The 16,863-nt window shown below is 45.5% G+C and overlaps 1 protein-coding gene across 5 annotated transcripts in view; it reads right to left on the reverse strand.

Annotated features, from left to right (window-relative positions):
- Positions 1–16,863, reverse strand: part of MAP4K3 (mitogen-activated protein kinase kinase kinase kinase 3) — a 960,603-nt gene that overhangs the window by 367,566 nt on the left and 576,174 nt on the right. For all 5 annotated transcript variants that reach the window (XM_069235044.1, XM_069235047.1, XM_069235048.1 and 2 more), the window contains one exon: positions 15,508–15,587. In XM_069235044.1, coding sequence (XP_069091145.1) covers positions 15,508–15,587 — 80 coding nt within the window. The remainder of the gene's footprint in view (positions 1–15,507; positions 15,588–16,863) is intronic.

Below are 16,863 nucleotides of genomic sequence, written 5' to 3' on the forward strand. Positions count from 1 at the left end.
TTGTCTCCACCAGATAATTTGGTACCGAAGGTAAGTAACTTGTTCATCTGACAGAGACCTCTAGCTGCAGATTCCTTACCTTAGAATAGATACCCAAGCAATAACATCCCCAGAGGAGGGTCTGCGAACCAAGCTCAAACTACGAAGTCCTGCAGGGCCGAACAGGCAAAAAGTACCGGTCCCTTCGGTTCTGACTGTCCAAATGTAGTGTTTGGTAAATGTGTGCAAGGATGCCCACATTGCTGCCTGGCAGATGTCCCAGACTGCAACTCCGCATGCAAACGCAGTGGTTGCAGCTGTTGCTCTAATAGAGTAATCATGCAAGTCCTTCACGTTTTGCTTTTAATGCGTAAAACATTTTGATGCAGAGAACAACCCATCTAGAGATGGGTCTCTTCTGCACGGCCCGACCTTTCTTCGCACCCACATAACCCATAACCAGTTGATCAGCCACCGGAACTCTTTGGTACAATCAAGATAGAACCCCAATGCTCTTTTTGGGTGCAGGCGGTGGAGTCTCTCATCATCCTTAGAAGGATGTGGGGGTGCGTAAAAAGTAGGCAAAGTGATGGATTGGCCTACATGAAAGGGCATGACCACTTTAGGTTGAAAGGAAGCCCTGGTATAAAGAAACACCTTGTTAGGATGGATGGATATGAAAGGTGGTTTTGATGAAAGAGCATGCAGCTCACTCACTCTGCAGGCAGAGGTGAGGGCTACAAGGAAGGCTGTTTCCAGAGTAAGTGGACAGTTGTGAAGTGGCTCTAAAGAAGCACACATCAGAATAGTAAGAACTAATCCCATTGGGGCATTATGAAAGGACAATGGGAGATTTAAACACAGAGGGTTGATCAGGCAATCAGAGGAAAGCCTCGATGGCAGACAAATAACCCTTGAGGGTGCCCAGAGAAGAGCCTAGCTGGGAAAGTGAAAGAACAAATAAAAGAACCTTAGAAAGAGGGGGGTCAACAGACTTGTCTGTACACCACACCACAAATGTGTTCCAACAACAGGCGTATACAGTTTTGGGGGAAGGACGCCTGTCTGCCAAGATAACATTACAGACTTCGGGCAGAAGGTCAAAAGCTGACAACTGCCTCTGCTCAATCTCCACGCAAAAAGGCAGAGACTGGACAGGTTCGGGTGTAGAACCGTCCCCTGCTGCTGCGACAGTAGATCCTCCCGAAGGGGCAGTATGATCAAAGGATCGATAGCCACGTTCTATAGCTCGGGATACCAGACTCTTTGTGCCCAGTCTGGGGCCACAAGAGTGACTTGGGCCAAGTCATTATTGATGTTCTTGAGAACTCTGGGCATAAGTGGTATTGGCAGAAAGGTGTAAAGTAAGCCTGAGTCACACTTGTGACGAAAAGCATTGCAGAGCGAGTACTGCCTTGGAAACTCCAACACGTTAAACAGCTGACATTGCGCATTCTCTGCTGAGGCGAACAAATCTAACTAATGCTCTCCCCACTGCTAAAAGAGACCTTGCGCCACCTCCGGATGGAGACACCATTTGTGGACGACCAGGTATTGACGGCTGAGTTTGTCCACTCAGGCATTCCGAGAACCTGCCAGATGTTGAACCACCAGGGATATGTCCTGATGTTCCAGCCATGTTCAGTGGCACAGAGCCTCCTGACAAAGGATCCACAACCCTACCCCACCCTGCTTGCTGGAGTACCACATGGCAATGGAGTTGTCCGTGAACATCTGGACCACTTTCCCTTTGAGAGAGGGAAGGAAAGCTTTCAATGCTAGCCTGATCGCTCTGAGCTCCAATAGACTGACATGGAGCTCAGGCTCTGTCGAAGACCAGACATCTCTGATCTCTGCCTCTCTCATGGGGCCGCGCCATCCTAGAAGTGACACATCTATTACTATGGTCAGATCTGGTTGAGGAAGGGAAAGGATATGCCTCTGACCCAATCGCGGTCCGAAAGCCACCACTGCAGATCTTGCGCAGATTCATTCAAGATCTGGACCATGTTAGAGAGATTCCCCTGATGCTGCGCCCACTGGAACTTCAGGTCCCACTGTAGAGCTCGCATATGCCATCTGGCAGGTGTCACCAGCAGGATGCAGGTGGCCATGAGGCCTAGCAGCCTCTGAGTCATTCTCACAGAAATGCAGGATAGAGGCTGAACCATCTCTATCATAGCCTGAATATCCTTGACTCGCTGCTCAGGAGGATAGGCCAGGAACTGTACTGTGTCCAGAAAAGCTCAGATGAAAGGAAGAGCCTGAGAGGCAGTCAGGTGTGATTTGGCCCGTATATAGTGAATGCCAGCAAATGCACAAGGTCTCCCATAGTCTGGAGGTGGGAGATGACATCCTGGGGCGAGCCCACCTTTAACAGTCAGTCGTCGAGGTAGGGTAAGACTGAAACCCCCAACCTGTGCAGATGAGCTACGACCACCACCATCTCTTTGGTGAACACTGAAGGGGCTCTGATAAGGCCAAAGGGGAGCACAGTAAAATGAAAATGCTCATGACCTACCACAAATCCCAAGTAACGTCTGTGGCTAGGCAGGACGGGAATATGGAAATATGCGTCCTGCAAGCCCAACGCTACCATCCAGTCGCCTGGGTCCAGGGCAGATAGGACCTGAGCTAGAGTGAGCATTTTGAACTTCTTCCTGAGGAAGAGATTGAGGGGCTGAAGGTCTAGGACAGGGTAGATGCCTTTGTCCTTTCTGGGCACCAGAAAGTAGCAGTAATAACAACCATGGCCTACTTCTGGCACAGGGACCCTCTCTATGGCTCCCTTGACCAAGAGAGCTGTAAACCTCCTCATCTATCTGACATGATGGCGTGCCAGCAGGGAAGGTGATGGTGAATCCTGTCGCTGACTGGTCCCTAGTAGGGAAGCATCAGATTAGGAAGGTTTGGAGGCTGCGGCTGGGTAGGGAGGCAGTGGACTCACCCTGATCCATGCGGACACTGGACACCCCTGGCTACGCAGAGGCTGGGCAGCATGCGCAGCAAGGTGACTGGTTGGGAACATAGGTGCTGGGCACCCCTTCCAAAGCCACAAAAGGGGCGAAAGCAGCAAGGCCAAGGGACCAGACTGTAGCCCTAGACTCCTTAAAGCGCTCAAGCACAGAGTCTGCTTTGTTTCTGGAGAGACGGGTACCAGCAAAGGGTATGTCCATCAGAGTAGATTGGACAGCCAGATGTCCTTAACCAGGCGTGGTGCCTCAAGGCCACCATCGAAGCAACTGATCTGCCTAGAGAGTCTGTCGTATCCAGCCTTCATCTGATCGATAACTTAGCTATGTCTCTTCATTTAAAAACAGTTTGGGAGAGAATGGTCTGGGCCTCCTCCAGGACCTGTTGCAGAATCTGCATGACCATGTCCCATAAAATATAAGTGTAGCAGTCCAAAAGCATGCAGTGTTTATGGACTGCAATGCCAGGCTGGAGAAAGAAAACAGCTTCTTCCCAAGGAGATCCAGCCTCTTGGATTCCCAATCTGGGGGGGGGGGAAGGGGCAGAAGGGAATGCGCCATGGGATTTTGAGGCTTGAATGGCTAAGCTCTCTGGAGGAGGGTGTTGGATCAAGAAAGCTGGGTTGTTAGGCCCAGACCTATGGCGGCGGGCTATTGTCCTGCTAACAGGTGCCCCTGTGCAGGGCTTGGACCAGGTCCCTAGCAGGACATCAGTGAGGGCTTCATTAAAGCGCAACGTGGAAGCCCCAGGCTGATGCACCTCAGTCAGGAGGTTAGTCCTGACAGCCACTGAAGGCAGCTTGAAGCCCAAGACCTCAGCCGCTCTCTGCACCACCATGGAATAAAACACCCCCTCCTCTGTTGGCACGGTAGGGGGAGAAAGCATATCAGCATCAGGGGAGGCATCTTGAGCCCAGTCCATAGGGTCTTCAAGCTGGTATTCTAAAGGGTACAGCTACCCCTTCATATCCTCTCCAAACTTGTACAAATAAGAATAAGACCAGGATCCAACCCAGGGTGCAAGGTCCCCTCCAAAGTAGGAATCAGCGTTGATCGCCGCCGCCGCCGCCCCAGCTCTGTGTCGGAGTGTCAATGAGTACAGGATCGCCGACACTTGTGGGCCCGGCGTCGTCAGGAGCATCGAAGCCAGAACCGTCGTTGTCGAAGGTCACAATTGTATGACCGACATCGATTCGTATCCAAGAGTGGATCACTGGGTGCCGCCACCATTGCCGAGGCCGAAGCCGCGGGCGTGGAACTCAAAGGGCCCCTTCGGGCCCAAAGGAGCTCAGACAGGGGCAGACTTCCAAAAGATGAGGCGCATGGCCTCATAAAATTCCTTCAATTGGGCTGGGGTGGCTCCAGCTCCGGGAAACTCTGGTGGCACAGAGCTGACCTAGAAGTAGGGTCCAAAGACTGAGGCCTAGAGCGAAGACGCGTCTTCTCCCGTGGTTCACGGGGTGAAGTCGAAGAACGTTTGTACTTCTTCTTGTGCTTACCCAAATGTCCCGACAATTTTGAAAGGGATGACGATGAGTGGTGATGCCTCCGTGAGTGGTCTCAGGACCTTCCTCTCACCCAAGAGCGATGTAGAGCCAGACGCCGGGGCACGAGTAGCTTTAAGGACCGCTCCGTCAAGGCCTTTTGGTTCATGGCCCAGCAGTCGGAGCACAACTTCGGGTCAAGGTCGCGCTCTAAACACCACAGACAGATGAGGTGCGGCTCCGTTATGGACATCATCTGCTGATGAGTCGCAGGGCCTGAAGCTGGTCTTCAGTGACAACATGCTTGACGCACCAAGAAGTAAAAAATAAATAAATAAAAAAATAACTTCCAAAAAAGGTTAAAAGATTAGTCAAAGCGACTGTAGAGGTAGCTCTCTTGGATATGCACGTAGGCTGGCACGGAAAGAAAATAACATCAGCGCAATGGGGTGGCGCCTATATATGCCCGCAACATCATATCCGGCGACCACAATGCCAACGACGGAGGTGGAGTCGACCAATACCACTTAATGGCACGCAGGGGTACTGCTCAAAGAAAAATCTCCAGATCCAGACTGACGCCTAGAGGAAATTCTAATGTAAGGAATCTGCAACTAGAAGTCTCTATCAGATAATGTATGTCAGTGTTCGCAATGGGGCATTAAATTATTATAGCATGCTACTTGGATGAAATCTGCAACAACATCAAACAAGGAGAGCACTAGGAAAGCTATTGGATTGGGAAGGTCAAATTCCCTGGTTAGCTTACATGAAGAAGACTTGCTCTAATATGGGGTATAGGTAGAAAATAATTCAAAATGATGCTCACTGGGATAACAATTGAAGGGCAGCCGTCCAGTGAGTTAAAAAACTGACAGTTTTATCATATGCCCCTTGTACACTCACAAAGGCATTCAGTCATATATGACTATGGTTACAAATGTGCAACAAAGATTTGTGCAGACTAGATTCAATTCAAGTATAGCACACCTCCTAGTAGCATTTGCAGATAAAAACAACTCAAAAGCTAATTTACCTGCCCACCCTTGAAATGAATTCTCAGAACAAAACACTTAACATTTGTTTTGTTTTTTGTTGCGTTTTTTTCATCTAATTCCGATTAGAACATTGGAATGTTGGGAGCTCCAATGATGGCAACGGAATGCTCCCCAACATTCCAATGTTTTTCCACACAGCAACAGCTGTTAACACAGGCAATCTCCTTGAGCTCCGTGAGGCATTTGTTTTATTAATTGGAACATTCTGCTCTCTAGTGGAGTAATGTTCTGTAGCGCTTCGTAGCTGGGCTCTACTGGCCATTAAAGTCCAGTTTCCTTGCTAAAGGCCCCACCGTCCGGTAGTGCCTGCTACGGCAGGCTATAAGGCTATAGGAGGAAATGTATTACGTCTCTGCAGAAACACCTAAAGTTTTACTCACTGCAAACCTACTCCTTTTTATTTACAGCAATTACATTCTCATTGTATCTGCTGTTCTACAGCAAATTTTATATGGCATGCTACGAAGATTAGAAACTATTTGAGGCATATGTTTTAAGTATATGACTTTTTAGTATGTTTTAGCTGTATATAATGGACTTTTTAGGTTATGATGTTATATGTACTGGGAGTTTTTTTTCTATGTAATAGATTATGAAATGTCATTTCTGTTTTTTGTTTGTGTATATCCTACCATTTGTCTGATTTGTGTATATCATTACATTTAGTTATGTCTTCTATGGTGCTAAAGTGCATATAATAAAGCTGCACTGGCTGACTGATTTGTTTTATGATTGAACATGTCGAAAGGAAGGCAACATATAAAACTGACATTATTTAGTACCACGACCATGCTCCCCAAATACAAAATCAATGTTCTCATGTGGAAAATGAAATATACAATTGATAATGAGAGGATATTAGCTACAAACACAAAGTTGCCACATATAGTAACACTGATAGGTAGCAGTGTACAGACAGTGTTTGGTTTCATATTCAACGCCACCATTACCACCAACAGGAACCAATATAACAAAAGCAGAAAATATAAAGATAAAGGTAATGTTAATTCTGAGAACGGAGTAGGAAATAAACTAATACAGCACATAAGATGTAAAAAGAGTTCCATGAAGTGGGGGGAGCCAGTGGGACACACAATGCATCTGTTTGATCAAGCTGTAGCCAGTTGGTCCCTGAAACTGGCACTAAAAGGCTACAACAGAACACAACAGCAAACATGGACATAGAGCCACCAAGAAGGTCATTCAGTCATATCCTGCTCAAGAGATTTGACCACCATTGTCCACAGTGGGGGTAAGAATTCCATATCACATCCCAAGACTGTAGGATTTCAGAGGTGCACAACCCCCTGTTTATCTCTGTTTGAAAGGCTAATATTTCATATGTAGACCATTTAGTAAGCTCATTCAACCTAAGTTGCAACACGTCGGGGGCAGCCAGGCACTTACAAGTTATGGATATCTGGCACCCGGCCAATACCACAGTGTCACATCTAGAAATCTGCAAGTTACCTCAGTAGCTTTAATTCTAGGGATCAAACACAAATGAGACACACCAGCAGGGTAAAAGACAGCTCCTGATCTGTTACATGAGAAATGTACTGTTGGACCGTGGTCTAATAATCAGTAAGTGAGATACACATCCAAACCATATGATGGAAATCAGCCCAGACCATCACATATGACCATCCTGTCGCTGCATTTGGATAGATATGATTTATTCTTTTAGGTGTGATGTACACGTGGTAGAGGTAGCAATACTTTATTACCTTAAATCTGGGGTTTCTAGAAACTGTGGAGAACTCTTTCCCAGTCTTTAGCAGCCATCGTACCACCAATATCAGCAGCACGTTTGACTTGTAACACTCCCAATTCACACTCTGAGGCTGCCACAAGTGCCCCACTGAATGATTCATATCATCCAACATTAATATGTGCCTAAGGCATTCATATTCGGGTCTGCTGTGCTTGTGTGCACCAGCTGCACACCGTCACCATTAGGTTGCCATACGTTAGACAGTGCCTCGCCGATATACCCTAGGCTAGCTATAAGTCCTGAAAAGCCGTGGTTGTGCTTAGACATATAAGCTCACCAGTGTTGTAAGCCCACTCTCTGACCAGTCTGTTAGTGCAGACCAGTCACTGCCATGTGGGAAGAGTGCTAGAGACATCAGGGGAATATACTTTGTGTAAGGTACCCTTGTATGCATCCTCAGTGGAGCCCGGTCTCGATATAGCAAAGTATTCTCAGCGCTATGTCGCAGGACTGAAATACATTAACTTTGAAGCGATTAAACAGTAGTTAAATCAAGGGGACCCTTGGAGGTGCAGCTACACATGCGCCACGTTTCCCCAAGCATGCGACTCTCCATCTAGCTTTCCATTGTAGTTGCGCAGCTATAAAGTTCAAATTTAGGAGCAGCTAGGCCACCTGTGTCCCTTAACAGAGAATTAATTGCATATTCTGGTGTGCATGACAGAAGACCAAGTTACTTACCATTTGCAGCATTCTTTCTGGTAGAGACTGTAAATAGCCAGAGATGTCTCATCTTTAGAATATACCCCAGGCGTCAAACTGCATCTGTGAACTTTTGGAGCAGGACCTTTGCATCCCAGAAAGTGGTGCTCTGCAGCTCCGGAATGATGCAGTTCTGCTCTGAAATAACATGAGGGGCATATATAGGAGCCAATCCTGCATGCTGAAGTCAATTCCTTTCAAGACTGTCTGGGCCCTCAGATGCTGAGCCCCAAAACCAAATTGATAGACTGTGTGCAGATTCCTAGTTTTGGGATATTATGAACTGATAGTGTCCAATCACAGCACAACGAGGGTGGGAGGTTTTTGGTCAAGAATCTGCAGCTAGACAGAGTCTGTACCATAAAGAGCATTACCGTAGCTAAGTAACTTGTTCTTCTGATAGAGACTTTTATCCGCAAATTCGCCATCTTTTAAATACATACCCAAACAATACTTATTCGGAGCAGGGTCTGTGAGAGGACTCAAATCAAAGTCCTGCAGGACCAAGCTGGCAAAATGGTCCTCTCTGCAAACATGACTGTCCAGTCAATAGTGATTTGAGAATGTATGAAGGGAAGCCCATGTAGCTGCCTGGCAGATGTCTAGGACGGAGACTCTGAATGCTAAAAAAACAAAAGTGGTAGCAGCTTTGGCCCTGGTGAAATGAGTGGGATGGGGGATGGGGTGAATCTGGCAAGAGCTGCACCAAGCTACAAATTTGTCCCAATGACAGGCACACACAGTCTTTGTTGAGGGTCAGCTTACTGCCAATATGACATTAACCATCTCCAGAGGTCGAAGGTGTTCAGTTACGCTGTTCACAATATCTAAGTATGAAGGTGAAAATTGTGAATGTTCAGGTGCAGAACCCTGCCCTGTTGCCCCGACAATACATCCTGCCAGAGGAGCAGGTCGGAAGACATATGCTCAAGCACAGGAGTTCTGGATATCATACTCTCCATGCCTAATCTGGAGCCACTGGGATGACCTGGGCCTGGTCTGTCCCGATCTTCTTGTGAACCAAGGACAGGAGTGGTATCGGCAGAAAGGAATACAGGAGTCCTGAGTTCCACTAGAGGTGGAACTCGTCTCGAGTGAGAGACACCTTGAAAACTCTATCACGTGTAAGTGCTGACACTGTGGGTTCTCGCCAGTGGCAAACAGATTTAGCCAAGGTTGTCCCTATTCGCAGCAGATACCCTGCGCCACCTACTGGCATTTGTAGTCCGCTAGGTGCTGACTGAGCATGCCCACCCTTGCAATTAAGGATCCTGCCAGGTGGTCCAGCCATTTCCAGAGGTGCTAAGTCTCCAGGCACAGGTCCTGTGATCCAGCCCTGTCCTGTTTGGCTGCAGTACCATACGGCAGTTGTGTTGCCATTAGTACCTGCACCAGTGGTTGATGTGGAGCTGGGACACCCCAGCGGCCTCTGAACCCCTCCTCTCCAGAATGTTCCCCACAACCCAGAAGTGATGCATCAGTCACCATTGTCAGCTCTGTGTGGGGAAGGGAGAGGTGTGTGCTGCAGACCCAATCACTGTCCAGCAACCCCCAGCAGATCTTTTGCAGTCTCCTCTGAAATCTGAACATGGATGGAGAGATCCATTTGATGTTGGACAAGCTGGGATTTCAGATTCCACTGCAGAGCCATTATATGTCATCTGGTGTGCTCGCCAAGCAGGATGGAGGAGACCATCAGTCCCAGCAGCTTCAGAGTCAGATCTCAGAGAAATCCAGGACTGAGGCAGAAAGATTGGAATTATATCCTGAATGTCCTGGACTCTCCTTTCTGGTAGAAGGCACAAAACATACCATGTTCAGAATAGCTTAGATGAATGGGGAGTTTCTGAGAAGTCAGGTGTGCCTTTGGCACATTGATAGTGAACCCCCAAAATGACAGGAGGTGTGCCATATTATGGAAGTGGTTGAAAACTGCCTGGGGCAAGCACACGTTCAACAGCCATCCATCGAGGTAGGGGAAGACTGGTACCGAGAACTCAAAAGATGAGTTGCCACCACTGTCATCACTTTTGTTAACACCCGAGGGAAACTGATGAGACCAAAGTGGAGCACAGAAAAATGAAAATGCTCTTATCCCACTACAAGCCGCACCAATGGGCTGGTAGGATGTGAGTACTAAAACATGCATCCAGCAGGTCAAACGCCACCATCCAGTCTCCAGGGTCAAGGACAGGCAAGACCTATGACGAGGTGAGCATTTTGAACGTTTCCTTTCAAAGGCCTGAGGGCACATCCTTGCTGGACACAAAAAAGTAGAGGAAATTGTAACCACACCCTACTTCTAACCTGCTTGATATCCCCTTTGGCCAAGAGGGCTCTCTTGGAAAGAAGAGGGAAAGAAACCCAGGGAACGAGTCACAGCATAGCTCTCTTTAAACCTCCTGCCTGCTGGAGGGTGGAGTCTGGCTTCTAGCACCCTGGAATAAATCCACATTGATATCAACAGTAAGCAATCATAGCTTTATTTTCTTCTTAAAGCAAATCATCCATGCCCATACAATACTAACACAGATTTCCTCAATGCTAGATGTGTTGCAGCTGACTTCTTCATGGCTAATAGTCACGTACTGTATACATTCCACATGTTGGTGCGTCAATGCTGACAATCTCCTTATGCCACGATGTCACTGGTTAAGTAGATGTGTATATTAAATCCAATTATATTGGTTCCTGATAAAGTAATCCCATAGGTCTGTGGCATCTCGCCAAGAAAGGTTCCTGAATGTTGTCAGGAACACCTGGGAGGACTTGAGCCGCTGTATCCAAAGGGCATAGGAGTAATGGTTCAACAAGTAGCTGACACTGACAGAGCGGAGGACTAGGCTAGTTGAAGGATAGGTTTGCCAAACATTTCCACACGTTTAAATTCCCTGTCAGGAGGAGTGGAGATAAACTTATTCATATCAGACTGACTTGTGGAGAACTGAACAACAAGGCTGTCTGGTAAAGGATGCTGTGAGATAAAAGCAAGGTCACCCAGAGCAGTACAATGGTGCCTGGCAACTTGTCAGCTGACAGAGAGCCAAGAGCAAGGTCAGCCCAACCCCCTATTAGAGTGTCCATCAATGCCTTGTAAAAGGGCTGAACTCAGTAGAGGCCTGACCAGGTTTTAAGACCTCAGTCAGAACATTTGTTTTGACATTCATAGTGGGAAGGGGGAGGTCAAGACTTTCAGGCACCTTATGCATATTCATGGCATAGGAATCTGATTTCTCTGTGGCGGGGCCAGGAGGAAAACAATGCCATTTCGGGAGATCTGTTGAGACCACTAGCCTCCTACAAGCCACCGTACCAACTGTCATCAGTATAGGGCTGAATAAACTCATCATCCTGGTCACAGTCGTAGAATCAGAACCAAAAAAATGAGTGCAAGGTGGGCAGCCTCCTTTGAGGAATATGAATGTCTAATAGAGAAAGCGGTTCCTCACTCTAATTCATGCGAAATGTCGACCAAGGTCAGACCAGTGCCAACTCGACGTCAGAGTGAATGGGTTATCCTCCTCCAGTGTTGACAGAACTGGCATTGGGGTGGGCAAAGGTACAGGGGCTGAAAGTGGAGCTGGAAGCAAAACAGTCTCAAATGGTCCAACTAACCTACAGTAGCTTTTCTAAATGGAGGGCCTCAGCTCTTTGGAGCCTGAAGGACCACTAGAGGGAGTCAGAAGGGATCTGAACAGCCCAAGAATGGCCAACTGGATCTCAAGTTGCAGGATCAGCTCCAAAATTAGCCGACTTCAGGAGCAAGATCAGGAAGACTGGTGCCCCCTGCAGCTGCTCAGGCAGATGAGTGGCAGGGGGGGGCAGAACCTGGCTTTAACTTTTGTGTGTCTTTTTAGATTTATCTGAAGACTGACCTCTTGAGAAACTCCAGTGACTCTCGGAAAGGGAACGAGGTTGGGAACGAACTTTGGACATGGATCGCAACACCAACGCACAGTCTTCTTATGTTTGGCGATGTAGAATTTTGCCTGGTGTTCCCTGATGGCCTTCAGGTTCATCAGTACACAGGCGGAGCAGGACTTTGAGTCATGGCTGGAACCCAGGCACCACAAGCATACCTGGTGCACAGCCAACCCAGATAACTGTTTGTGACAACCAACAGGGCTGGAAGTCTGTAGTTTTGGGGGGGGGGGGGGGGTGACGCCCCTTGCACAGTGGCCAAATTTTGAGGTAGATGGATATGAAGAAGGGAGCTCCGTATCTGCATCTGGTGGTGCAGAAAGAAAATGGTGCCAACGTGTATGAGTGGTGCCTATATAGGCCCCGCACACAATTTCCAAAGCGGAATGGAGTTAGTGCAGACTTACAACGCCCCACCTTCTGACAGGCAGAGGCACTACTGAAAAGTTTCTGGTTCCTGTCTGATGCCTGGGGAATATTCAAAGGTTGAGGAATCTGCAGCTAGAAGTCTCTATCAAATATATTTTTCAAGACTAATAACAAAGCTTGTGTCACTGACACTATGAACAGTGATTCACTTCCCAGTGTTTCTCTGCATGCAAAAGAAAGCTAGACAGGCCTTCTACTATCTAAAATAAAAAGTATGGCAATATTACATAAACATGACAATGTGTGGGTACGTATCCCCCAAGATAATACCTCTTCAATTTAATAACACCAAAACCTTTCTGGTAGACCACATTGCCTCCTTCAGGCTGATCATACAATCTGGAAAAAGGTTCAAATGGTGGAATATTATGATTTCAGAAGACGTGCAACTAAGTTTAGCTTGCAGTCACGGGATGAAATGTTGAGCCCCCCCCCCCCCCTTTCCTGGAAGAGAGACTGGGGGCAATGATCCTATTTTCTGTACAGACAGAAGAAAATATTCTTGTAGTCAGATCCAGTTTTCCCTAGACCCGGTGGAATCATTGATAATAAAGGTCATCCATGACAGTCTGATTTTGTGAGCTATGCGTGCAATCAAAGCACACATAAAATTTGTGCAAAAACATATTCAAATACTCTGTGCTAGTACTCTGTGCCAGTTAAAAGGACAGTAATGCATGACTGTGTTGGGTACTACAATTCTTCTTTGTCCAAACAGAACAATGTCACAATTATTAGTTTAATAAAAGACTGCCATTAATGTGCTGATTTTCTTCTGATTTGTGATTTTCTTAGATTCTGCATTTGCTACTTACAGGCAAGTGCTCATCTGTTATATTTATTGCTCTGGACACAGACAATTATATGTGGTTTGTGCTTCCTTTGACACCAGTAGACATTTTATGTCCAATCCACCATTATACCATAATGTAGTACTCTACAGTTGGATTGCCTTGTTTGCTCAAAACAACCTTATCAGTGAGTTCTCCTCATTCCACACTAGTGATCATTACTGAGGACGCTACATATATGGCAGTTTGCAGTTATAAAGACTTCAAAATGACTAAGTATGAAGAATATGAGGTGTTTCCTGTAATCCAACAACTCTAACCAAATACCAAAAAAGGTTGTCTTATTCTTGTGCCTGGACAATACTATTGTTTTGTGAAAAAAAGTAATCTCCTGCAAAGCTCCAACAGTCTTAGCAGCATAATTGTTTTCGAACAACTGTCCACTGCCCTATGAACTGGTTTATCTTCTCACTAAATGCAGGTTTTGCAGTTATGCCTGCACTGCCAGCCTGACTAATAATAGCAGTGTCTCCAATATCCAAGGATGTTCCAAAATTAGACACATTGGCTTTCCTTAATTAATATGTATGATTCTGTTTGTCTTTAATCCTTAGGGGTGTATTATGGGAAATGCAACTTTTCCTACCAGTAACCCTGACAGCACTGAGTGAACTGAGTGCTAGAATTCTACACAGAACCGCTGTAGTGCACTTTTTTCTCACTGTAATCAGTATTTTCCATGGTGTTATATGGAGACGTCTTTTTTGTCACATCTCAATTGCTGACTTCCTTTTGTTTGTTGCAATAATGACATGAATGGGGCTCTCCATATGTCTGAATAAGTACTAGTACTTCCAGTACAGAACACTTGCCAATGGTCTTTTAGCAAATTACCATAAAATCAAATCCGTATATTCTCAAAAGAAACCACGACTATCATTGGTAATACTGTATTCTTTGACTGCTTTCCTTCAACATTCCACACTACAAACCTTTTCTCTGTATCAATGCTGACAGACATTATTAGCTTTCATTGTCACACGGAAAAGCTCCATAGTCATTTAGAGTTTTTATCAAGATGGGAAAACCCCTTTTCCCTATGGGGGCCATCGATCTCTTCCAAACATGTATTAATATTTACAAGGCAACTGTCTGTCCACATGCATGCCATTCACAAACTTGAACTCATCATAGGGATGACTGCACAATAAGTGTCTCACACAACTGTGATGGTCTCAGCCCAGCACATCTCTTGTGCTTTGCTGGATTTTGACTGTCCATGTCAAATGACATCATCCATTTAACTTGCTTGTGTAATTGTGCAGTTATAAGTTTGGAAATAAAGTCTACATTATGCAGTCATTTACAGTGGAGTTGATGGCGTGCGTCTACAATACATTCTCAGATTGCAGAAGCAGAACTTTCCGGTGCCAGAGCATAATGCTTTGATTGTTTTTTTCCCCCAGCTTTAGTTCTCTTTGAGCAAAGGGGCAGACAAACTGCTTGGGTTAGCCAGTTGCAAGGCTGAAGGTGTCAAAGACTAGTTTCCATTCCATAGGCGTTACAAGCCGGGTCATGGGTTTTTGACTCAGAGGTGACAAGGAAATTTTCGATGCTGCTGGACGCAGAAGAAAAATGAAGGTAATGTTTTAGAAGACCTAACAAATGTAGTCTTCTGTAACTCCAAAGTGAGAGAAGATCAACTTCAGTGTGGGCCCTGTTTTTCGCTTTTTCAGTTTTCACTCTCCGATATTATTCTTGGAGTTTGGTACAACTCACATTCCTTAACAACTCAGACACATTTGCTGAGGACCCTTACAATGCTCCTTCTTTTTGACAGTTTTAAAGCTGAAGACGGGGTTGGGTGGCATGGTCTTAGGAGTTCAACGTCTCTGTTTCCAGAGTCAGAGGGGCCTTTTCTACAGTTTTCCACGTTCCCAAACATTTTTTTCTGTCTTTTTAGGTAAAGATGGTATGATAAAGTTGGTATCATTTAAACAGACTTCTAAATTACCTATGCCATTCCAGTCTCAAAATGAGCTCTTAGAATTCTTCAAAAAGTGTAATTTTATATAACCAGAACAGAGTTATTGGTATTTTTTGTTAAAATATCAAACTTTGTTTGAGCAAGTCATTCGGAAGTACACCCTTCAATTCAGATACTTGACTCCGAAAGAGGGAATGCACGACTTCGATATGTTTCATGGATGTAACTTTCAGAAGTAGTAAGGAGGTCATTTACTGAATAGGGACGTCTGCGGGCTTGTTGTTCAATGGTGACTTTGCAGGAAACGGTTTAATTATTTTTCCATTGCAGATATGGTGAACCTGCAAAAATGTAAATGTTCAATATCTTCAAAAGAGTATGAATTGCTAAAAGAATAATATTAAATATACCTGTTCCATTGAGGTTTCGTGAAGCTCATTCAGATTCAACGTGTAAATACCTTCCTCAGCACCAAAAATCAAATACTGATCTGAAAGGCAACAAAGCAAAATCTCATATATAGTAATACACATTACAATTTAAACAAGCCACCCAATCAGAACATGAGTTCTCTTTGTAAAGCATCTACACCGGTATTCATTTGCATTTCTTTCTCCAATATAATTTTGGACAATAAACCATGAATCAAAGTACAATATAATTTGGTGTCAAGAAGGCTTTCACTGTCAACATCTAACTTGAAGAACAATTACTTTTGGTATCAATCTTTTTTGTGGATAATCTATCTAACCGCAGAAACATCACCTTGTGACTAATCCACAGACATCAAAATGCATCCAGAAACTTTCAGGACAGTGCTCCTGCACAGGGCTTGGTAGCGTTGCATAGCTCAGTGCTAACGTCATTCCTCTCTAGAAGTGTCCTCCAAAGTAGCATGTAACTGCCGCATCTGCATGCCGACATCATTTGCTTTCCAGGCTATCTGAGCCCTCATACACAAAGCCCATCAAGAATTGTTATGATCAGAGTGCAGATCTCTAGGCTGGAACATTTCTAAATAGAAATACAGTCTGGTTCACAAAACAAGGAAGTGAGCTAGTGAGGAATCTGTAGTTAAATATAGTATCCACCAAAAAGTCAATTAACAAAGATAAGTTTTTGTTCTTCTGATGAATACTTCCAATCGCAGATTTCTTACTTTGTGAGTAGGTACTAAAGCAGAATCTCTTAAAGTAGTAGGTCTGCGAACAGGCTCCGACCAAAAAGACCTGGATGGGCGAGTGGGCAAACTAACCACCTCAACAAGCCTACTGAGGCAGTAGAGCTTTGTGAACGTGTGCATCGAAGCCCACATGACCACCTGACAGATGTCAATGGAATGGGAGCACCTTTGGCCCTGGTGGAATGAGCCTGTCAGCCTTGTGGAGTTTGTCAGTGCATAGCATAACGTTATGCAGAGAACAATCCACTGGGCGATGATCCATTTTTGCTCAGGGAAAACCTGCAAAGAGCTGATTGTCCACTCATTCCTCCTTGGTACGAGTGGCTCATAGAATCGCAATGAAACTTTAGGATCCAAATGATGGAGTTTCTATTCCTTCTTAAGGGGATGAGGTGCATCAAAGAATGACAAAAGGGTGAGAGCCTGTTTCACATGGAAAAGTTGAAAGAATGTTCAGGTCCACAAAATTAACTTATTAGGGACCAAGGAGCTGTAAGGTGGATTTAGAGAGAGAACTGAAGGTCACTGGTGCTGAGAAAGACAATCCTCCAGAAGAAGCAGCTTTATCAGAGGACAAATACTC

Source organism: Pleurodeles waltl, chromosome 5 (assembly GCF_031143425.1).
Source record: "Pleurodeles waltl isolate 20211129_DDA chromosome 5, aPleWal1.hap1.20221129, whole genome shotgun sequence".
In the NCBI taxonomy this organism is placed as follows: Eukaryota; Metazoa; Chordata; class Amphibia; order Caudata; family Salamandridae; genus Pleurodeles; species Pleurodeles waltl.